The 23,688-nt window shown below is 55.4% G+C and overlaps 1 protein-coding gene across 1 annotated transcript in view; it reads right to left on the bottom strand.

Moving 5' to 3' along the window:
• Positions 1-5,026: 5,026 nt before the first annotated feature.
• Positions 5,027-23,688, bottom strand: part of PARP1 (poly(ADP-ribose) polymerase 1) — a 37,902-nt gene continuing 19,240 nt past the window's right edge. The window contains exons 8-23 of the mRNA XM_027612213.2: positions 23,533-23,680; positions 22,186-22,326; positions 20,614-20,856; positions 20,393-20,461; positions 20,064-20,196; positions 18,057-18,252; positions 14,075-14,203; positions 11,918-12,001; positions 10,514-10,636; positions 9,957-10,085; positions 8,836-8,934; positions 8,291-8,443; positions 7,330-7,457; positions 6,600-6,661; positions 5,909-6,023; positions 5,027-5,761 (exon numbers count right to left, since the gene is read on the bottom strand). Of these exons, the coding sequence (XP_027468014.1) occupies positions 5,680-5,761; positions 5,909-6,023; positions 6,600-6,661; positions 7,330-7,457; positions 8,291-8,443; positions 8,836-8,934; positions 9,957-10,085; positions 10,514-10,636; positions 11,918-12,001; positions 14,075-14,203; positions 18,057-18,252; positions 20,064-20,196; positions 20,393-20,461; positions 20,614-20,856; positions 22,186-22,326; positions 23,533-23,680 (2,034 nt within the window). The 3' untranslated portion in view covers positions 5,027-5,679. The remainder of the gene's footprint in view (positions 5,762-5,908; positions 6,024-6,599; positions 6,662-7,329; positions 7,458-8,290; positions 8,444-8,835; positions 8,935-9,956; positions 10,086-10,513; positions 10,637-11,917; positions 12,002-14,074; positions 14,204-18,056; positions 18,253-20,063; positions 20,197-20,392; positions 20,462-20,613; positions 20,857-22,185; positions 22,327-23,532; positions 23,681-23,688) is intronic.

Here is a 23,688-nt window from a genome sequence, read left to right as displayed (position 1 = left end):
CTAGGAGGTGCTCCCGAGCCTAGGAGGTGCTCCTGAGTGCTAGGAGATGGTCCCGAGTCTAGGAAGTGGTCCTGAGTCTAGAAGGTGCTCCTGAGTCTAGGAGGTGGTCTGAGTCTAGGAGGTGGTCCTAGGTGCTAGGGGGTGCTCCCGAGTCTAGGAGGTGGTCTTTAGTGCTAGAAGGAGTTCCTGAGTGCTAGAGGGAGATCCTGAGTGCTAGGAGGAGATCCTAAGTGCTAGGAGGTGCTCCAGAGTGCTAGGAGGTGCTCCTGAGTCTAGGAGGTGGTCCTGAGTGCTAGGAGGTGATCCTGAGTGCTAGAGGGTGATCCTGAGTCTAGGAGGTGATCCTGAGTTTAGGAGGTGGTCCTGAGTGCTAGGAGGTGGTCCTGAGTGCTAGGAGGTGCTCCTGAGTGCCAGGAGGTGGTCCTGAGTGCTAGGAGGTGATCCTGAGTGCTAGAGGGTGATCCTGGTCTAGGAGGTGATCCTGAGTCTAGGAGGTGGTCCTGAGTGCTAGGAGGAGATCCTGAGTGCTAGGAGGTGATCCTGAGTCTAGGAGGTGATCCTGAGTGCTAGGAGGAGATCCTGAGTTGAGGAGGTGGTCCTGAATCTAGGAGGTGGTCCTAAGTCTAGGAGGTGATCCTGAGTGCTAGGAGGTGCTCCTGAGTCTAGGAGGTGCTCCCGAGTCTAGGAGGTGGTTCTGAGTCTAGGAGGTGGTTCTGAGTCTAGGAGGTGGTCCTGAGTGGTAGGAGGAGATCCTGAGTGCTAGCGGGTGAACCTGAGTCTAGGAGGTGGTCCTGAGTGCTAGGAGGCGGTCCTGAGTCTAGAGGTGGTCCTGAGTTTAGGAGGTGATCTTGAGTCTAGGAGGTGGTCCTGAGTCTAGGAGGCGGTCCTGAGTCTAGGAGGTGCTCCTGAGTCTAGGAGGTGCTCCTGAGTGCTAGGAGGTGGTCCCGAGTCTAGGAAGTGATCCCGAGTCTAGGAGGTGGTCCTGAGTGCTAGGAGGTGCTCCTGAGTCTAGGAGGAGATCCTGAGTGCTAGGAGGTGCTCCCGAGTCTAGGAGGTGGTTCTGAGTCTAGGAGGTGCTCCTGAGTCTAGGAGGTGGTCCTGAGTGCTAGGAGGTGCTCCTGAGTGCTAGGAGGAGATCCTGAGTGCTAGAAGGTGGTCCTGAGTCTAGGAGGTGCTCCTGAGTCCTAGGAAGAGATCCTGAGTGCTAGGAGGTGCTCCCAGGTCTAGGAGGTGGTTTTGTGTCTAGGAGGTGGCCCTGAGTCTAGGAAGTGCTCCTGAGTGCTAGGAGGAGATCCTGAGTGCTAGGAGGTGGTCCTGAGTCTAGGAGGTGCTCCTGAGTGCTAGGAGGAGATCCTGAGTGCTAGGAGGTGCTCCTGAGTGATAGGTGGAGATCCTGAGTGCTAGGAGGTGCTCCTGAGTGATAGGTGGAGATCCTGAGTGCTAGGAGGTGCTCCCGAGTCTAGGAGGTGGTCCTGAGTGCTAGGAGGTGGTCCTCAGTGCTAGGAGGTGCTCCTCAGTGCTAGGAGGAGATCCTGAGTGCTAGGAAGAGATCCTGAGTGCTAGGAGGTGCTCCTAAGTCTAGGAGGTGGTCCTGAGTGCTAGGAGGAGATCCTGAGTGCTAGCGGGTGAACCTGAGTCTAGGAGGTGGTCCTGAGTGCTAGGAGGAGATCCTGAGTGCTAGGAGGTGGTCCTGAGTCTAGGAGGTGCTCCTGAGTGCTAGGAGGAGATCCTGAGTGCTAGCGGATGAACCTGAGTGCTAGGAGGTGGTCCTGAGTGCTAGGAGGAGATCCTGAGTGCTAGGAGGTAATCCTGAGTCTAGGAGGTGATCCTGAGTTGAGGAGGTGGCTCTGAGTCTAGGAGGTAGTCCTAAGTCTAGGAGGTGATCCTGAGTGCTAGGAGGTGCTCCTGAGTCTAGGAGGTGCTCCCGAGTCTAGGAGGTGGTTCTGAGTCTAGGAGGTGGTTGAGTCTAGGAGGTGGTTGAGTCTAGGAGGTGCTCCTGAGTGCTAGGAGGCGGTCCTGAGTGCCAGGAGGTGGTCCTGAATCTAGAAGGTGGTCCTGAGTGTAGGAGGTGGTCCTGAGTCTAGGAGGTGATCCTGCGTCTAGGAGGTGGTTCTGAGTCTAGAGAAGGCGGTCCTGAGTCTAGGAGAAGATCTGAGTCTAGGAGGCGGTCCTTAGTCTAGAAGATGCTCCCGAGTCTAGGAGGTGCTCCTGAGTCTAGGAGGTGTTCGTCAATGCTAGGAGGAGCTCCTGAATGCTAGGAGGAGATCCTGAGTGCTAGGAGGTGCTCCTGAGTCTAGGAGGTGGTTCTGAGTCTAGGAGGTGCTCCTGAGTGTAGGAGGTGGTCCTGAGTGCTAGGAGGAGATCCTGAGTGCCTGGAGGAGATCCTGAGTGCTAGGACGTGCTCCTGAGTGCTAGGAGGTGGTCCTGAGTCTAGGAGGTGATCCTGAGTGCTAGGAGGTGGTCCTGAGTCTAGGAGGTGCTCCCGAGTGTAGGAGGTGCTCCCGAGCCTAGGAGGCGCTTCTGAGGCTAGAAGGCGGTCCTGAGGCTAGGAGGAGATCCTGAGTCTAGGAGGAGATCCTGAGTCTAGGAGGCGGTCCTGAGTCTAGGAGGTGGTCCTGAGTGCTAGGAGGTGCTCCTGAGTGCTAGGAGAAGATCCTGAGTGCTAGGATGTGGTCCTGAGTGCTAGGAGGTGCTCCTGAGTCTAGCAGGTGCTCCTGAGTCTAGGAGGTGGTGCTGAGTGCTAGGAGATGATCTGAGTGTAGGAGGTGGTCCCGAGTCTAGGAGGTTGTCCTGAGCGTAGGACGTGCTCCCGAGTCTAGAAGGTGCTCACCTCCTTGACACAGCCTCCCCCTCGGTGGGTAGTGGACTAACCCCCTCTCTCTGCCATGGGGACAGCAGCATCTAAGGAGTGCAGACAGCCAGGCAGTGGCCTCTTCTTCCAATTCAGCAGACCTAGTGTTTGTCCCCAAGGGGAGACATTTCTCCCTCAGGGCCTTAGAGCTCCAAACCAGCAGAAGGTGGGAAGCCAACAATGAGGGGGTACCAGATGTGGTCACAGTGAGGACTATTCCCCGTCCCCCGGTCCTCAGACACCAGACCCACGCACTGCAGCCGTGGGGGACAGCGACACCCCGCTGTCTTGATCCTACACCATATACTAGATCCCACAAAGTGGACCTGCCTCCATCCAGGGCACTCACTGCTGGCACCACGAGGAGCCACTTGGGGCAGAAACAGTGACGTGCCCAATCCCTCTGAGTCCCCGGGCCGCGGGCCAGCACCGCCCCCAGCCCAGCGGTGGGCAACCTCCTTTACACAAGGGCCCGGTCACCCAGGAGCATTTATGGGCCATGGTGTTTTTCACTTTTCAAAGTGAGTCTCCAAACACGTGCGTTCTTGGAACCTACTGGAGAGGTCAACAGAGCTGCACTGCTCACCCCCCCACCCCAGACCGGAGGCCATCGAGGGGCATGGGGCACGCTTTGTCACCAGACCGCGCCAAACCCCAAACGACCAGCCCCAAGCAAGTTGCAGTTCGAAGGCCTTATCTCATTCCTTAAAAAAACCCAGACCCCTATATTCTGGGACTTGAAACAGAATTTAAGGGAAGTGACACCACTTCAGGACACACGAAAGCCCTAAGGAACCTCGATGCCATCGGAGTGGCACAGGAGTTAGTCGATAGGTCCGACAGAAGCCATGCCTGAGACCCAGACCTCCGCAGTGACGGACACCACGCCGGGCGGGCCTCCAGCGTGGCCACTAACCATCGGGGTGGGAGAGTGTCCGCTTGCTCAGGGCACAGTGCTGGGATGTTCCGGGCAAAGGGCCCTGGGCCATTGTCGCGGTGGTTCCTGCCTCCAGAGAGTGCGACAAGGCAGAAGCGCCAATGAGGATCCGCTGGCTGCCACCATGCAGAGGGACAGGGACACGTGTGGCTTCTGCCTCGAAGGCCGAGACCATGCTCGTGGGCCCCCCAGGGGACCACACGGTCAGCACAGGCCCCAAACCCCCTCCTGCTGGGGTTTCTGTGAAAGGCTTAAAAACAAACAATTAAAACGACCAGAATGCATTTCAGCTACGCCCTGGGATAAAACTTGACTTTAAGTGAGGAAAGAAACTCAAATGAAGCATTGTATGGTAGGTTCCCTTTGAGAAGATGTGAATTCAGAAACGCGAATCTCTTTAAGAAATCAGTTGTGATGAAAAGGAACCCGCTGAGCAATCACTCCAACCTAAAAATACTTTGTTTCATCAAGGACCGCGACAGTGATTGCCTTTCTCCGTGCCAAGGACGGTGAAGAAGAGAGAACATTCAGGATGCAGGAAGCCTGAGCCTTGCTGACTGGCCGATCAGGAGTGTGTCTCAGGTCAAAGGCAGCAGGGACACGTCCAGGACGCTGGAGAAAGGCAAGGATGCCCCTATTAGGTGGGGCCCTGAAGTCGGACACGAGCTCAGGCCCCTGCTGGTGCCACCACTCCAGAGTAGCTCCATTCCAACAGCACCCCCTGCTTCTCTCCGCTCTGGAATGCCGTCTGCGCCGCTTCCCTCACCAAAACCCCCACCTAACTTTCAGGTTCCAAGCATCGGCTCACCGTGCTACCACCGTGTGGCCCACGGGTCCCAGGGGTCACTCTGCTGTCCGTTTCGGGCTCATCCCCTCTGCAGAGAGCAGTGGTGGCGGGCTGCGTGCTCCACGGACAGTCAAGTGACAGGACGTCCACCGGCACAACACACCCGGGGACCAGAGAAAGTGCACGCACCTCCCGGCGTCTGGTTTTCTGCCGCCCAAACGGGCGCTCCCACAGCAACACCGTTAGCTGCCGGCCATTCTGGGGTCCCACAAATACAGGCACCAAGAGCCCCCCGTAGTCTTTGTGGACCTTGTGCCATAAGGATGAACCGGATCCACCGTCAGCACAAGACCAGATGCACATTACACAAAACGGAGAGAATATTCTCGTTTAATCGAGAAGCGCTATTAGCCCCTGGGAGTATTAGCGGTACCATTTTCATCTGGAAGACAAAACTGCTCATGGGAAATTCGGGAATTTCAAACGCAACTTTTAATTCACTGCACTACGTATTCTGACAGCTTCCACACAGAAGCATGTCCAGAAGAGAAAAGCACTCTTTTGTTTCTAAGGGTGAGGAAATTGTTGTTACTCCTCCTTCTGCTCTCCCCCACAGAACTCACACAAAAGAAGCTAAGATAAAAAAAAGGGACAATAAATGCAAAATAAAAAAGAAAATCTAAGTAGTACGAAATTAGTTTTTATTTTTACCTCAAAATAAATGCTTAACATTTTTCCAAAACCGAAACTAAAGGTGAACACTTAGAAAGAAGGGTGGGTGTGAGTTCTGCATCCGCTGGGGAAGCCGGCAAGGCAGGCAGGCGTTCTGACGCGTGCGGTTCTTCCCATGGACTAGTCTAGACCCCCACCCCCCACTTCTCCTCTATGGTCAGTCAGCAGTTGCAAGGGGGGCCCCTCCCCGTCCCACCCCCAGACCCACACAAACAACGGATTTGGAAAGCTGGGGAAAAAATCGTCTAACACATGAGCAACATTCATAGAAAATCCCTCATCAGGAGATGCCGAGAAGGCTGGCTCTGCGGGTGGCCGCGGGCGGTCTCTGCACCCCAGCCCCCAGGCTGCGCCTCAGCCACACGCCCGAGCTCACCACAGGGACGTCTTGAAGTTGAACTTGAGCTTCAGCAGGTACTTCAGGTTTACCTGAGCAATGTCGTAGACGATGTACCTGGAGGGGACGCGTGTCAAGGAGCGCACGGTTTCACAGTGGCCAGAGCACGCACCCCCCCCACGTCGGTCAACCGGGCACACGTGAGTGACCGCAGCCCCAGAACGTCCCTCTGAGCGGACAGCCTGGCTCCCTTGAAAAGGATACTCGTTATACAGCAGGCAGGTGTCGCTAACGCCAGACGAAATCCCCGTCCCCAGGGGGACTTCCACACCGTCCATAGTGATGCTGGCTGCAGGGTCAGGGGTCGTCTTGCCCAAACCTGCGGAACGGGGAGGACAGAGATTGGAAATGTTCCAAGATGAGATCTATTTTCTGTCAGGTCCATGTGTTCATTTTAAGACATGCACGCATTCCCTACTCTATCCTTCTTCCAGATACAAACCTGTAGTTCTAAATCAAGCTCCCAGGGCACGTGCCTTACTGATTTCGGTAAGAAGAGCAGTGCCCCACCCCCCAGCCCGGATCGTATTTCTGCTGAGCCCAAGTCCGAAGCAGTTATTCCGGCCCGGCAGGTGGAGGCCCTAAATCAGCAGGTGCTCTGTGCTTCAGCGATCCCAGATGCCCAGGGCAGAGCTCCATCAGGGAATGTCCCTCAGCGCTGCCACTGAGAGTCATGTTAAAACCCAAAGCTAATGCCACCGGTTCCTGGGGCTCGAACCGAGACGCGGTCAGCCCTTGAGACACTAGCAGCAGACAAGGTGTGACCTGATTTTCTAATGAACCTCCAGCCTTTTTCCAGCTAGCCACAGGCTCGCGGCCTGCTGAGAGAGAGGATGCCCTCCCTGTGCTGTCCAGAGCGCCCGGGGCTGGAGCAGCACTTTCTGAAACACGGTACCTTTGACGCTGTGCTTGCCCTTGGGGAGCTTGCTGATGTGTGAAGCGTGCTTGAGTTCATACCTACGAGAGAGAGGACCGTCCTAGAAGGGCCTCTGACGACCCCGGGCTCTCAAACCACCAGTGTGATGAGCAGGAGGCCAAGTGAGAACCACCACCCAGCCCACACCCCTGCGCTGGGAGCTCCCTCCCACCCTGGCTTCGGGAAGTGAAGGTGCAGTTCCCGTGAGCGGCCTGTGCCGGCCATCACTGCTACAGGGCTACGTGGCTGTGGCCGGCAGCTCCAAAGGCTTCTCTGCCTGCCCAGGCCATGAACCCCAGGCCCCTGCTCTATTACACAACCCTGCTCTCCGTGTCACAGTGACGGATCTAAGGTGGATGCCCGATGCAGGCAGGACCAACTAGTTTTCTGAAAGGAATCTGAAACCAGGATCGACTCCAGTTTGATCTGAGTTGGTCTCAAACATTTTAACATCTGTGGGCACGCATGTGTGCTAGGGGGTGACCATCCTTTGTGCAATTCAGCCTACAGAGAGGATGGACACTGCCAGTTCCTGAGACCTGGCTGGATTCTTCAGCCCTGCGGCTCCCTCGGTCACTTAACTAGAACCGGTTTCTACCACCATGGTGGGGAATTTCCAGGATCCCCTCCTGGCCAAGCGGGGCTCTCCTCTGTAGACCCAGCACGTGCGTCCCCAGCAGCGGCCCCAGCCAAGGCCAGGCTGACTCACATGTTCCCAAGGGCGACTTCTCCCAGCAGGATCAGGCCCACAGGGTCTGCCTGGGACGTGCGGCAGTAGTTGGCACTCTTGGAGACCATGTCGGCGAAATAGATCCCTTTACCAAACATGTAGCCTGTCTGGGGGGTGGGGGTGGGAAAAGGGCCACTGAAGACCTTCTGGGGGCTGTTTGTGGTGCCACCGAGCTCCTGAGTGCGGACCACGCCGAGGCCGAGCTCAGGGGCCAGGCTGTTCGGACCCCGGTCCCGCCAGGCCCCCAGGGCCGCAGGGAGCTGCTTAACCTCTCTGCACTTGGGAAAGACACTTCACAGGGCCCTTGTGAAAACTGGCCAAGTCCATAAGCATTTAGATCAGTACCCAGCACGTGCAAACACCCCATAAATGGTGGCTCTTATGTTCATGTCCTTCTGTCAGTCAAACGTGAAGTTCAGGGAGGTCAGGGCGTAGGCCCAGGTCACGTGGCGCCAGCCAGCCACCCCTTGCTCCCTCCCCACTTGCTGCAACCGGAAAGCAAGAGGCCTGCAAGACCGCCTCCGAGTGCCCATCCCGTGGGTCACCTCTACGCCCTAGGAGGTGACGCACCAAGCCCTCCTGTGGGGACAGGGCCTCACTCACGCCCTCCCATGGTTTCCTGAGGAACACCCCGGGGCTCATGGAGGTCCCCCCCACCCCCTGGGGGAAAGCGGCAGAGGCAGGTCTGGACTCAGCTTGGCCAGTGGCCAAAGCCTGTTCTTTGCACATCAACACACCCATCTGCTCTGAGGTTGCCCCGAGGCCTGGACACCTCACTTCTTTTGTTCCAGGAGCTACGTCAGCCGCGTCACCCACAGAGAAAGAGGTGGGGGGACAAGGTGAAGACGCTCTCTGGGTGTCGGCCGTGGCTCAGCTGAAACCTCATCTGGATAGGGGCCCTGGGCTGCCACCCCCCCCGCCCCCCAAGCCGGCCACCTACCACAGGCGCCTCAGGCGGGGCAATCCGGAGGCCCTGGGACAGGATCCCAGCAAAGTTGGTGGCCCTGGAGCCGTGCCACAGCAGCCGGCGGTTATGCAGCTGCCGGAACGGCTCATAGCGCTGGCTCTCGCCTTCACGCTCGACTGTGAAAATCTGCTCGGGGGTTAAGGGAAGGAGACACAGGAAGCCCTGTTACTCTCACAGCCGGATCCACCAGACACGGCAGAACGGGCCAGCTGTCCCCGAGAACCAGAGGACGAGGCCCACCACGGCACGGAAGGAGGTGGGGTCAGGCGGGGACAAGCTGCCCCGTGCAGGACCCCGAGGCGCTTCGCTGTGCGTCTGCGCATTGTACTTTCTGGTTCTCCAATGAGGCTTTAAGATCGGAAACGAACAAAAAAGATTAGGAAAAGAACACAAAGCCACCCCCAAACCCTTAAGACTAATTTTTCTCCCCACAGTCAGTTCCTCTAGTCATTTAAAGCAAAGTGTCCTTTCCTACCCGGGCCCAGGCTGGAGGGAGAGGGCAGGAGAAAGATTCTTACATCAACAACCTCCAGGTCATATGCGTTGTGCGTGGTCGCGTGAGTGTTCTTAACATACTTCCTGATGGTCTCTGCTTCCTCTGAATCTCTGTCCACCACCTAGAACAACGTCGTGGTCAGAGCGAGGGGGACCCCCAGCAGAGCCACCCAACACGGGGGCCGAGAGACATCCCACAGCCAAGACTGCAATCACCAGCCGAAAGGACCCCATAAACTGTTGGGATTTGAGGACAACCAATGCTCCACATCTTTGAATCCTCAGGGCCCCGCCAGATAACAGTCAATTTGTCACCGTAATCTCTACCACACAAACACAAGTGCGCCACGGGAAAGGCTGTGTTTTCTTCTTTTATATTCTTAGCCAAAGCGCAGAAAACCCAGGAATTCTGGTTTTCTTCACAGCTTCTTAATTCAAAAGCTTCAGGACTGTCCACAGAGAAAAAGCCCTGCACAGAGAACCATGCCCACAGCATTCCCATCAAGAAGGTGCCCCAGGGACCAAACAAGTGACATTTGGTGGCTTATTCTACCTGGACCCACAGATCTATGCTCTGTCCTAGTCAAGAAGCAGAGGTTCTTTGCAGTGATGTAAACACCCCATCCCAGGCTCACGGGAACCCAGCCACACCGCAGGGTCCCAGGAGGTGAGATGCGGGAAGAGATCAGGCTCAAGGTCAAGGCACGCTAGGGGCCGAGGCAGGGTGACTTCTGCCCCAGCATGGCCACTTCAGCCTGAGAGTAGGAATCCAGGCCTCGTGAACTCATTACGGCTTCCACCAGGCACTTCTGCTTCTGAAATGAGCAGGACAAACCTCCTAAAGCTCCTAAGTCTCCAAAATCAGATCCTCTCCAGATTAAGGAAAAATGAACCTTCTGGAAGACCACTCAAAAATGAGTCTCTGTACCCAAGGCCCTGGCTTGGAAGCCTGCCTGGCCAAGGTGCTCATTTCCAGGTGAGACATCCGTGGGTTTCCACGGGCCGTGAGCACAGCATCTGGGAATATGCTGGAAATCTGGCTCCTCGGCACCAGCAATCTGTTTCAAGGAGCTCTCCAGGAAAACGCATTCCAGTTTGGGGACTGCTGTTCTTGGGACGAGCAGTTAGATGGGGGGCCTGTTACCTTAATGTCAGTCTTCAGCTTCTCATAGTTGACATCGATGGGGTCCTTGCTGCTGTCGTCAGAGCCCCCCCTCAGCAGACTGTAGGCCACCTCGATGTCCAGCAGGTTGTCCAACATTTCCACCTTGGCCTACAGGAATAGATGGGAAACGTTGGGCTCGGGACCAGGGTGAGGGACGCACATCTAGGTCTGGTAGAGAAAACTCACACACGCAGATAACGATCGGAACAGACAGTGAAGGGGGGCCTCCCAGCCGCTTGGGGACACCCTGTCACCCACCCGTTGCTTGTAGTGAACACTGACGGGATGTCCTCGGATGCCAAGAGGGGGCGTGCTCCCTGGGGGAAGGGAGAGCCAGAAGCTACAAGGCTACAGTGAGAATGGGGTGGGGGTGGCTATCACTGGCGAGGCAGGGAGGGAAAACCCGCCTGTCTGGCCTGTGGTTGGTCTCAGATGTGGGAAGAAATCCTACTTCAAAACGAGGGCCCAGAGGTGGGGCCCCTGCCCTGAGGAAGTGACACCCAGCCCCGCACCTCCCTCTGGAAGCCCCGGGGTACCTGCACGCAGTCCGCATTGTTTAGAAGTGGGGGCTTCTTCATCCCAAAGTCGTGGGGAATCAGGGTGTAGAAGCGATTGGAGAGATCCAGGATCTGGGAGTCACTGCTGCCCTGGGACACCGCCTTCGGGGGATGGGACAGAGACCGAGACAGCGAGTCTGACGTGGCTTGGTGTGGGCATGAGCCAGGAAACGCAGGGAAAATGTTCAAGACCAGCTCATGTTGGTGTTGCGCCGGCCCGAGTGCAGGATCCCCCTCCCCGCGTAAACTTTCACTTCTATGGAGACCTGTGACACCCCCACCACCACGCGAGGTGTCAACTGTAGCATCTAGGCGGTGAGTTCATGTGCACTCCTAATAAAACTCTTTCAACTGTTTCAATGTTTGGGAACTTCTCACAACAAAATGTCAAAAGAGGAAATTCACTGCTACCATTTCTGGCAGCCCACCCTTATCCACGGTCAGCTTTAAGGGAAGGAATTTGCTTTTCTTGCACATGAAGGTTCAGGTGGCCACACACAGGCTAAGTTCTCCTTCCTGCTACAGTGCCCATTTGTGTTCTGTAGGCAGAAGGTGCTCAATAAATGCAGAGATGGAGGAGTGGGACTGCTGTGATGCTGGGCAGGCACCTGGGTGGCCACAGGGTGGTGGAAGGGCCGCAATCTGGCCCCCTGCAGGCCCCCCACACCCCATCCTCAATTTCTGTCTGTGCTGCAGTTGGCTCTGCACCATGGGGAAGGACACTCTCCCGGCCTCTCCACCCGGATTCTGGAACAGGGAAGGGGCCGGGGCTCAGGAGCAACTGCGTCTCAGCACCAGCTGGAAGTCTGCCTCCCAGGAGCCCCTCCTCCTTCACAGGCCAGGTCTGCACCTCGGCCCCCCAGGGTGCAGCAGCAAGGCCCCATGAACTGGGGGACCCTGGGGGGTGCCCGGTGAGGTGCTGATCAATGAGTATGAACCAAAGTAAGAAAATACTTTGCTCTGACTTCCTAGTAATTGCAAAATAATTTCAGCCTCTTTATAAAACATTTTAAGTCATCTCTACACCCAACGTGGGGCTTGAACTCAAGACCCCAGAGATTAAGAGTTGCATGCCCCACCGACTGAGCCAGCTGGGTGCCCCAATTTCGGTCCAACTCTTAAGGACACACAAAATCAGGATGTTTTTATGAGGCAGGAAAACCAAATACCTTACTCAGTTTATAGGGAATTTATTACCTATCTGATCACTGAAAACATGGCTATTTCCTTACTTCTGTGACCACCGTGGCAAGGAACAGGCACTTACCATACTTACAGAACTGAAAAAAACCTCTAGGTCTTCATGCATCGGGGCGTGGTACCTCACTAACCCTGCACCCCGCCCCCCATGGGAGCTGGCCCGGAGCGGTGGCCCCGGCCTACCTGCTGCACCTCACTGAGGATGGAGTACGCTGCCTGGATCTGCCTCTTGCTCAGCTTCCCCAAGGGCATCTTCTGAAGGTCAATCTGAGGAGATGGGGGAATTTTCCCTTGGAAGCTGCTCCGTGCAGTGGACCAGAGGCAAGCTGGCGAGTGCCCCCTTGGGGCTCCCGGGTCTGGCTGGCAGCAGAGACCCAGCTCCGTCTGTTGCCCTGCCCGCACCGTGGGGTCTGTGTGAGGGTCCTGCTGGCATCATTTACGGCAGCCATGGCGCCTCCACCCCCACACTCAGTCTGCACTGGCCCAGCACAACTCCCACCTGGTTCCAAAGTAAGGATGAGGGCCAGCCCACATGGCCTTCCCTGGGGCCTCAGAACCGAGGCAGTTCCCAATCAAATTAAGGACCATAAAGTGGTAAAGAATGTCTTTTGAAAGTACAGGCTCCTATACATATATATATTCAAATTAATGCTCTTTTTTAAGCCAGTTACCCTGAAAGGTTACAGGTTTATTCTAGCAATATGACTTCTGCTCATACCTTGGGAATTACCATCAAGATAAGCCGTAAGCGTAGCAGGAAAAGCACGCGATCCACCGCTAGCTCAGGAGGCGTCTACGCTCAGCCTCCATCTCCCACCCAGAAAATGGGGCCACCTTCCTCCAACGGCACCCATGCCCCCTGTGGGGGAGTGGCCTGTGTGGCCTGCGCCAAGCCCCCAGGGCCACCCTGCACCTCCCCACACCCGCAGTGCACAACCCAGATGGAGCTGAGCAAGCGCTGGGGTAACGAACAGGGAGCGGCACCAACCAGGGGCCAGTGGCCATGGCGTCTGATGTGACTGAAAGCCGCGGCACACGCTACTCTCCCCTCAAAGCTGGGAACTCTCCACCCTGAGCGGAGATCTGGTCTCCGCCGCAGCTAGGTCTGGGGAAGAAGGTGGGTGAACTATTTCCCGACGAGAGCAGGGTGCATAAAGGAGCATCGTTAGTGCGGACCAGAAACTGGCTCTGGGAGCCACCCTGGGGAAGAAGCCATGGAGGTGGCTTGGGGGGGGGGGCAGTGCTCTGAACTAAGTGGCAGCCCTCAACTATGGGGTTTCGGTGCCGATTTAAAAGAAGACCAGGTCTCCTGGCCGGCACCCCTCAGATCTGACTCACAGGCGACGAGGACAAGAACAGGATTCACTCAACACAAGCCACCCGCCTCCCTGAAGAGAAAGCTGGGGTCCGGCCCCGAGGGAGGTGGAGGGAGGCTGCCCGTCAGGGGAGGAGTGGGCATCCCACTCTCCACACGCCACCTGCAGGCTGCCGGCCGGCCAACTGACAGCACGGCCCCTGGCCTGTTTCCTCCTGGGAAACCACATGGGTGAAGCCAGCACAGGAATGACGCGTCAACAGGGAGAGGCCTGGTCTGGTAAGAGTTGAGAAACGCTATGAACCAGAGCACAGGAAGCTGGAAAGGATACGTGGGCCATTTCTTCTATAAAGACAGAGACCCTCTCCCCCATGCCCCACACGTCTCTCCTGCTCCCGCACCCACATCCCTGGTCAGCCCTCCCGACAGAGGTCGGTGTAGGGGTCTCTCTGAACGGGACCTCACAAGCCCCGGCTGTTTGCAAACCCATTAGGGGACCTTTGCAACTCCACACTGTCCTCCAACAGTGGCCGGGAGGGGACCATCCTGCCACTGGTTTCACGCTCACCTCCCGGGAAAGCCGAGCCACATTGGAGAACCCACAGGGACCCCTGGCCTCACCCACGGCCCTCCCCACCCTGCCCCGAGCAGGAGGAACAGGACAAACCCACCCCCCGCCCCCAAACTTCTTAGAAGCAGGAGTTCCGACTGACACCCCAATGCCGGGAGTTCTCCACACTTTGTCAGTGCCACTCGCTTCTTTCACCGTAAGCGGGCTACACTTGCACTCCAGATGGCCCTGGCTGGCCCGCTCAAGAGCCACAGCCACACACGCTGCCATGGCAGCAAGGGGACACGGACCTAGGGGCCAGCTCGCTCTGGCACACTGTCCATCTCACGGCAAGTCTGCGAGCGCCCCAGGCCCCAGGCTCCTGGCTCGGTGTCAGGTGGAAGGACAGGCTGGAGACACGGCTGTCTGCCCCGACCACCCCCCAGCTCGCTGACCAAACGATGAGTGCAATAACCTCGTATTCCACCATGGCTTTCTTCATACTCTCCACGTCGAAGATCATCTTAATGAGCTCCTGCACAGGCTTGGGGAGCTTGGACTTGGTGCCGGGGTTCACTGTCAGCTTCTTGACTGCTTCTTCGTCCTTTAGGGAAAAGAAAACTGGTTAGAGACCCTCTTCAACAACCCAAGCCAAGCGGTGGTGTCTGGGCTGCAGACGAAGGAGCCACAGGATGGGGTACCACCAGCAGCAGAGGCTGAGCGATCAGGGATGAGGCTGTGGTAGCAGGTGCCAGGAACACGGGTCTGCACCAGGAAAGGACACTTCCCGTGAGTCCCCAAGTCCCTGTGGCTACTCTAGACCTTTCCTCCAACCTGCCACTGCAAGCGCCCAGCTCCGTGTTGGCTGACCTGCCCACGGCCCACGCCACCACCCTGGACGTGCTGGGCAGCTACCAGGGCAAACCATGGATCAAGGGGACACCGGACCAATTCTCCCCTTTTTTGTACTGCCTCACGCCAGGGCCAACAACCTTTTACAAAGTCCCAAAGATCCAAACACCCAGACCCATTTCCTGACACACAGACCTATGGCATGAACTCCATCCTCTACTGCCCCCCCCCCGGCCCCGCCCCATCTCACCGTGGTCACACTTCCGGACGAGCTAACAGCACAAGATTACACTCCTGCTCTCTGGGGAACGCAGGCTAAGTCAGGACCACTCGGCACTGAAACGTCTGAACCCTCCTCACTTATGAACAGGAGTGGAGGGACTGTGCCCTGTCCCTCAGTGTCCCTAGCAACTAGCCTGTTTGGTGTTTGCTTTGAGTGGACACCGGTCCTGGTATCTGTTGAGCTTGCCCAAGCTGCATGCTGGGCTGCAGGCCATGTTCATGCTCCAGGTTGCGGCTGTCAGCTATGCTTCCCATCCCACCACGGACTCTTTAGTGCTTTGTGTTACCGGCTTCCAGCTCCACGGGGAGGCCAACTGTTCATGGTGAAAAGCTTTGTTTAAATGCCATGTACTCTGTGACCCGGTATCTCCCTCTCTGGGGGTAACAACCAGAGATGTACACGTATTCAGTAGCATCTTTACAGATGATTTACAGACCATAAACTACTACCTCTGACCATCTGTGCAGCCCTAACAGATGTTGCTTTAGGACAGTGCACTTGAATTCAGGGGCCCCTGGGTTTGAAAGGAGGTCAGTCTGAACGGAGACATACTACAAGGGCTGAAAACACACCAGATTTCAAAGATTTGGCTTCAAAAAAAGGGGGGGGGGGTGAATATAATTACTAAGATTAGTTTCATGGTTTCTTTTTGCTTTTCAAAATGCGGCTACTGGGGTGCCTGGGTGGCTCAGTCATTAAGCGTTTGCCTTCGGCTCAGGTCATGATCCCGGGGTCCTGGGATCGAGCCCCACATCGGACTCCCTGCTCAGCAGGGAGTCTGCCTCTCTCTCTGCCCCCTTCCCCAACACCGCCCACGCTCTCTCTCGCAAAAATAAATAAAAATACTTTAAAAATATTTTCTAATTTATTTGTGATTTCTTTTTTGATGCCTGAATCATTTAGAAGTATGTAATTTTGGGGTGCTTAGTGGCTCAGTCGTTAAGCGTCTGCCTTCGGCTCAGGTCATGATCCCAGGGTCCTGGGATTGAGTCCCACATCGGGCTCCCTGCTCTGCGGGAAGCCTGCTTCTCCCTCTCCCACTCCCCTTGCTTGTGTTCCTTCTCTTGCCGTGTCTCTGTCAAATACATGAAATCTTAAAATGTAAGTAAATAATAATAATAAAAAGAAAGTAGTTACTGAAATATCAAGGCCACGTAGGTGGTTGTGTATCTCTATTGGACAGCATCTTCCAGAAGCCGCGGGGGGGGGGGGGGGGGGAGAACAGGGTGCTCTTGACGCAGGGTGCAGGGCAAGACTCCAGTTCTCTGGTGAGGAAAAGTACCCGTGAAGGTATAGAAGTGCTAAAGACATACATCATGATTTTAACTGCACTTAATTCTGCGTGATTATGATTTTGTGTCTTTGTCTTAGAAATTTCTAAAACATTTTTGAAATCAGAAAAATTAACCAGCAGGGGGCACTGCTGAGTCAGACAATCCTGGATCGCAACGTAACCTTACAGACAAGTTCTATTTTTTAAAGACCTCTTAAAGTAATCTCCACACCCAACGTGGGGCTTGAACTCACAATCTTAAGATCTAGAGTTCTTACCGACTGAGCCACCCAGGCGCCCCTAAATTCTATTTTTAATGGTGAGAGCTCTAGATACTCTATAGAGAGCTCCCCATCTGTGACACGTTAGGCCTCAAAGATTGAAAATTTATCTCTACTCATCCATAAATCCCTTTCCTCCTGTGAAATAAATGGGCCCCTCCCCCGACGATAAAAGTATAGCTGACCCCTGAACGACATGGGCTCGAACTGTGCGGACCCACTTACACATGGGTTTTTTAAAAAAGATTTTACTTATTAGAGAGCACGCGCGTGCGCGCACAAGCAGAGGGAGAGGGAGAAGCAGGCTCCCCACTGAGCAGGGAGCCTGACGCGGGACTCGATCCCAGTACCCTGGGATCAATCGCTCAACCAACGGAGCCACCCAGATGACCCTGGATTTTTTTTTTTTTTTAAAGAAGTAGATGAGTGCCTGGCAGCTCAGACAGAAGAACGTGTGACTCTTGATCTCAGGGTTTTGATTTCGAGCCCCACGAGGTGCAGAGTTTACTTAAATTAATAAAAAAATCATGAAAAAAAAGTGTATTTTCTCTTCCTAGGATTTTCTTCCTAACGCTTTCTTCCCTCTAGCTTATTGTAAACTACAGCATACAAAACATAGAACACAAAATGAGGTGAAATAGACCTACGCTATTGGTAGGGCTACTGGTCAATAGCAGATTAGTTATGTTTTAGAGAGTCAGGTTTTATGTGACTTTTTTTTTTTTTATGTGACTTTTCTACTGCATCACGGGGAGGGGTCAGCACCCCTAACCCTCCATGTTGTTCAAGGGTTAACTGTAACAGATTTTCCTATAAAAACCAGGGTAAGCAGCTTGTCAGAACAAACATCCACAAAGGTATCAGCCAAGGGCTAACGGAAGGCTACCTGGTGACAAACACAGGAAGATGAGCCAACCACAAACGTGTTTAATAGAGGGCACCTGGGTGGCTCAGCGTCTGCCTTCGGCTCAGGTCATGATCCCAGGGTCCTGGGATCGAGCCCTGTGTGTTGGGCTCCCTGCTCTGCAGGAAGCCTGCTTCTCCCTCTCCCACTCCCCCTGCTTGTGCTGACAATAAAAAAAATCTTAAAAAAAAAATGTGTAATAGAAATTATCAGGAAAGCGTCTGGGACCCCAAACCACAACCCAGCAGAGCCCAGATTGCTGTAATTCTACCTTGATGCTAGACCAGGTCACACGGTCTACAAGGAAACATGGCGTCGCTAAGAAGCTGCACCTGGAATCTAATTGAGGGAGCAACCTCAAAGATCCCCCTCATGTTCTCAAAAATACTACCACTGTTGTCAGCTGAGCTCATACGTCACTGTGTGGATCTGATCTGTGGAAGGGTGTTGGATTTTATTCCATGTTTTTTGTCTGTTACTGTGACTGTGTGATTTTTGCATGTTGAACCAACCTTGCCTTCTCAGGCTCGACTGCCTCAGTCGGGGTGTAGAAATCCTTGTGCGCGGCTGCATTCGGTTTATTACAATGCGGTTAAGGACCCTGTGTCTATGTTCTTAGGGTACTGGGGTGCTCCCGCGAGATCTCTGGCTTTGGTGTCAGCTTAACACTGGCCTCCCGTCCCGAGTCGGGAAGTGTTCCCTCCTCTCCTATTTTGCGGGGAGAACTTGGGAAGGGCTGCTGTTGCTACTACTTTCAACGTTGGGCAGCGTTCCCCTGCAAGGCCGTTGGGCCCGGGGCGAAGTTTGGATACTACGGTGCCCCTTCCTTCTACTGGAAGCAGACAGTGTGAGAGCAGGGATTACCTGGCCATAGTCAATCTCCAGAGGGTAGAACTTTTTGGGATACTTCGTGAAGTTCTTGGAGTGCCAGGCATTCCCAGTTTTCTCTTCATACAGCTTCATGAAGTGTTCAATGGCGTCTTCCTTGGATGGGACCTGCTCCAGTTTGTTACTGCCGATGACCGTGCCCACACGGCCCCACGACCTGAAGATCCAGTACCTGCAAGGGCGAGGGGAGGACAGGAGGAGGCTCACACACAAACCTGCGGCTCGGCCACTCACATGTTGGGAACAGTTCCCCTTCCCTTCCATTCCGCTTGGGGGACAAAGAGCTCCAACCCCCCACGACAATGCTGATGGACACAGAGAGACAAAGGAAACTCTGACACAAAGGACCTTTACTTATGATGAAACGGAGGCTTGGAACTTACTGGACCCTAAAAAGTGCCAAAAAACAGGTTACACTTGGATCTGATAGCCAAGCTCGTGGAGCAAATCCTGGGGCTTATCAACTTTTATTTTATAAAAATGCCCAACTTCACTCCTCAAATAAATACAGCATCATTTTGAAGTCTTGTGCTCAAAAGATGCAACCACGAGCGACGTACTCAAAGACACTAAAGGCTCTGGGCTCAGATCAGAGGCTGAGACGCAACGGGGTTGGGTGGGGTGCGTGCGTGTGCATGTGTGTCAGCGGCATGCAGGCCAAGCCTACAGGGTCAGGCCATCGCTCTTGGTTCCCATGGCAACCAGGGGCCCACACACTGGTACCCGAGGTGCCCTGCTGCTCAGCTTTGGGGGAGTTCCTTTCTCTTGGTGGAAAGAATGAACGATGTAATGCATCACAGTAAAGACGTATCAGAACCTCAAATACAGGGGCGCCTGGGTGGTTCAGTCGGTGAAGCATCTGACTTCAGTTCAGGTCATGATCTCAGGGTTCTGGGATTGAGCCCCGTGTCAGGCTTCTCCCTTTGCCTCTGCCCCTCCCCCTTGCTTGTGCTGTCTCAAATAAATAAAATCTTAAAAAAAAAACCAAAAACCTCAAATACAAGAGCTGTATGTACTTTTCTTCCTTTTTAAAGATTCTGAGAAAGCGTGAGAGCAGGCATGCACGAGAAGGCGGAGGAGCTGAGGGAAAGAGAGAAGCAGAGTCCCTGCAGATCAGGGAGCCTGATGTGGGGCTCAATCCCAGGACCCTGTGATCATGACCTGAGCTGAAAGCAGATGCTTAACTGATTGAGCCACCCAGGCGACCCAACTTGTATGCACTTTTAAGTAAACCAAAGAACTCAAAGAAAATCTGGGGCTTCCTGGGCTCTTGCCCAGAGGCACAGGTCACTCTCTCCTCGGGTTTTTCCCTGCAAACATTTGGGAGGTGCTATACTAAGCTGTCCTAAAAGCGTCCTTACCCGACAGCCCACGTTGTCCATTCACTGTGAAAACCAGTAAAACCAGGCCACCAGAGCAGGTGATAAACCACATGACGTTGGGCTTATTTCTTCAGAAAATCTATGTAGCCTACTGCATACTCTGGACTTTTAGGATCAGGATCCCTTCCGATATTCACTTTTGGAGGAAAGTTCTGGTGAGAAGCTGAGGCAATGGAAGAACACAGCTGGGGGCCAAGGCTTCCTAGGGGCTGATGTTGCACCTCCTGGGCCACCGCTACGCCGCACCTTTCAACCACCAGAGCTCCAGTGGGAAAGCTGCTTCTGCTTGCTGACAAACTGTCCCAGTTTACCCACAAGAGTCGGGACTAGGGAATTTGAAGGGAATTTTAAAAGACCAAGTTTGGGTCCATGTGTGTTCAGGGCTCAGAGGCTCTGGATTCTTCAAGGGGTTGTAAGCAGAGAGTCTCGGGAGACGGTGGGCAGCACATCCCGTGAAGTCGGGGAGCTGGATGAATGCCAAGGAGCCAGCCTGCTTGGGGCGCTGGCATCCTCCCTCTCGCTGACGGTACCACACCCCTCACAGGCCCACCCCCTTCATGGGGCCACCTCACAGGAACTCCGTCCTGTGCCCACAACACACCTGCTTTCTTTGTCATCCTCCAGGAGCTGCAGCTTGTAATAGGAGTTGGTTCCCTTCACGATGTCCACCAGGCCGAGGGTGGCGCTGAACACCTTCCCACCTTTCTCCAGGACGTGCGCGGAATGTTCCAGACCTGTCGCAGAGGCAGGGCGCCTGCAGGCGGGGTATTCAGACCCACCTGGACACTCTACTGCCACCTTTGGGAGGCTCCCCAAAAGACCCACGTGTCCTCAGGACCGGGGGAGCCCATGGAGGCAGGAAGGCGCAGGTGTGGTCCAGGCGCCCCTGGTCTCCTGACCACCCACCCACTCACACTCCCGTGTGCTCACCCGAATCTGGATCGACAGCAGCTCCACCTTTAAGAGTTAATTTCATTCTCTTCTCAGATTTGTTGATGCCTTGGAAGGAGACAAGAAATGAAAATGTTTGAGTGAAACAAAACCAGAAAGTAGGGATGGGGTGCAAGGCAGGGTGAGGGGGCGGTCTGCCAGCAGGGATCTAGGCAGCCTTGGCCAGAGCGTCCCAGGAGCACACGGGCCCAGGGCCTCACCTTCCTCCTTGACAGGGCCCTTGCTCTTCTTGGAGAGCGCAGCCCCTGATTTTGCTCTCGGGGCTGCAGGCTCCGCCGGCTCAGCCTTCACCTCGGCACCCCACGGGGCCAGAACGTGGGCTGAGAGCAAGTCCTGCAGGCTCCTGGTGGAATCGGACACGTCCCGGAGGAAGTCCTCGGACACCACGCGGATGCTGGCCTCTCGCACCTCCTCCATCTTCTTGTTCATCTTTTCCACCTCCTCTGTTCAAATCAGGGGCAAGAACAACTGGTGCGTTAGTGTGAAGTGAAGCCAGAGCCCCACCAAGCGAGCCCCCTCCTTGTCACCTGGCACAGGGGAGCTGCATGGTGCAGGCAGGTGCGCTCCAGGAGAGGTGTGGTTTGACGGTGGGCACTAGCCCCCCCCTGCCTGGCAGGATGCCTCTGTATTCTGCCCCTCTGCCGGACCCTGCACATGTGCAGCCCCCCTTCCCCGGCAGGATGCCTCTGTATTCTGTCCATGGTTTCCCTGATGCGAGGAAGCTTTCTAATTTGATGGAGCCCTACTGGGCTGGTCTTGGTGCGAGAGTCAAAAATCACCAAAACCAAGGTTGAGGGGCTCGCCGTCTGTGTTTTCTCCCACGAGTTCTATGGCTCCGGGTCTCCATCGAAGTCTTCCATCCATTCTGAGTGAATCCTGTGAGTGGCGTCAGGCACGGACCCGGCCGTCACCACTGTGAACCCTGGCTCTCTGTGGCAGATGCACTCCGCACACACACGGCGGCTTACTGCTGGGCTCTCTAGGCCATTCCGTGGATCCACGCATGTCCCTACATCAGCTCCATACTGTTCCGATCGCTAGAGCTCATGACGTAGTTTGCAATCAGGGAGCGTGAGACCTCCTGCTCTGTCCCTTGTCATGCTGGCTCTGGCTTTCTGGAGTCTGTGGCTCCGCACACATTAGGACCATCTGCTCCAGTCCCGGAGACCAGCCCCAGGCTTCCACAGGGTCCGCTGGGGTCTGTGTGGAGCGCACCTCATGAACCTTACTTCCAGCTCCCGACTTGGTAAATTACTTACCTCCGATTCTGCAAGACTGTTTTCCTTTGAGACTATCTTGTGCTGTCATTTCGAAGATAGTCCCATTTCTTCGTTTTGCCTCACTCTACGGGTTTCCATCAGTTGGCAAAGCAAGCACGTCTGCTGGTCTTGAAGGAGCGCCGTCTTCATGCAGCCCTGCCCCAGCTTTGTGGCCCCGCAGAGCCCTGAGCTCATCCATGCCCCCCGTGGTTGCGGACGTGCAAGGCCATTGGCGTCCCCAAGGGCAGGAGCTCAGGATGGCTGAGAACAGCAGCAGGCAGCCTTTGGCTGAGGATGGAAGGTGCGCGCGTGCACACAACGGAGCAGCGTGCAAATACAGGAGCTGGTCTCCCCTCACAAACGACCCAAACAACGCTGCTGACCAAAGAAGAGATCCATCTGGGAGCGTCCTGTGGGTGCCACCCTGCACTCAGCGCGTCCCCTCCCTCAATCTCACTGCCCTCACAGGAGGCATGGCGCGCGTCCCTGCTTTACAAACCACATTCAACTCACTTTTGGTACTGATGCACAGGGAGGCCTTGTTGGCTGTGCCCGTCAACTTCCCCCCGAGTTTCTCGATCATGGTCTTCACCTCGTCCTTGTTCCGGGAGAGTTTCCCGAGAGTCAGGATCTTCATGTTGGACAACGGCTTTTCTGGGATGAGAAAACAGTTGTCAAGCCACGAGGTCCCAGGGAGGACGGGACACCCTCAGCTCTCCTTTGATCGGCATCCCCGAGGGAAAAGTCTAGGAAAATAGAGGCCCAGGGCTAGTGGGAAAGCAGAGGACAGAACAGCACGCGGAGAGCCTGTCCCATCCCTTGGCACACAGAGGACCAGGCCAGGGGAGAAGCCACACTGGCCCTGCCTCACAGGCAGCCCCGGAAAGCTGCATGTGGGGACCACGAGGCTGCCAGTGGGATGGGAAGAGAAGAGGCAATCAGGTGAGCTCCCAACCACTTTTATTCTTTTCCCAACCCACATCTAAAAATAAACCGCAATTTTTTATATAATAGCCATTAACCCCACCCAAAAAATCAGTCTCCCCAAGGGCAGTCACTCAAAGCTTCCGTCAGCAGGACACTGAGCAGGGTAACGGATTCCAGGCACAAAGCAGAACCCAGCACTTGAGGAGGCCAGATAAGGCCCATGACGGGGCCGTGTCCATCTGTGGCGGAGGCGGACGGGTGCCTCTTACGCGCTCCCAGAACGCAAGAACCTGGAGGGAGGCGTCCCTCAAGCCCTCCCTGTGAGGGCAAATCAGCGCTGACCTGACACGTGCACCTGAGCACAGAGGACAAGCAGCACACGGACCAAAACGACCACACACATACACACGCCCCTCCCCAGGAGACGGCAGGTCACCAACAGGCTCACGTTCAGGGTCAGACCCTGGTCCTCTGCCCACCCGACTGTGGCCGTAACCCTCAGACTCTGCCACGTGTCTCGGAGTGAACAAAGGCAGAGAGTCTCTTCAGCAGACGGAAAACCCCAAACTGGTCTCACTGCATCTGCCGGGGAGGCGTGTTCACCCTCACACGGGTCAGTCTGCTCTGCGGGTCAGGCACACAGCACGTCTCTGCGTGCAAGAGCCATGAGCGTCCCATCAGGCTCAGGATGACCGATGGGGGTAGGGCTGCCGGGAGGCGGGAAAGCAAGGTCTGCTGTGTGGGCACGAGGACATTCGGAATGTTGTTCCAGGTACGGCCCACTGGGCGTTTCTTAGAATACCTCCTAAGCACCTTCCTCCTGCTGAGGGGAGCACGGCAGGCCTTCCCCATGGGATCGGCAGACAGAGGACCAACGGGGAGACCCTCCTCTCACTCAGATCAGGGCCCCAGCCTCCCCCCTGCCAGCTGTACCTGGTGGAGAGGAGCTGTTTACACTGGCAGGCGCCGAGGCTGTGGAGGGTAGGGGTGCTGCTGCCACTGGGGCACTGGTCTCGGGGGGAAATATTCGGTCCTGCTTTTTGATCTTCAATTTTTTGAGGTAAGAAATTTCTCGGAATTCCTAAAGAA

Source organism: Zalophus californianus, chromosome 10 (assembly GCF_009762305.2).
Source record: "Zalophus californianus isolate mZalCal1 chromosome 10, mZalCal1.pri.v2, whole genome shotgun sequence".
NCBI lineage: Eukaryota > Metazoa > Chordata > Mammalia > Carnivora > Otariidae > Zalophus > Zalophus californianus.
This window is presented reverse-complemented; position numbering and strand designations above follow the sequence as displayed.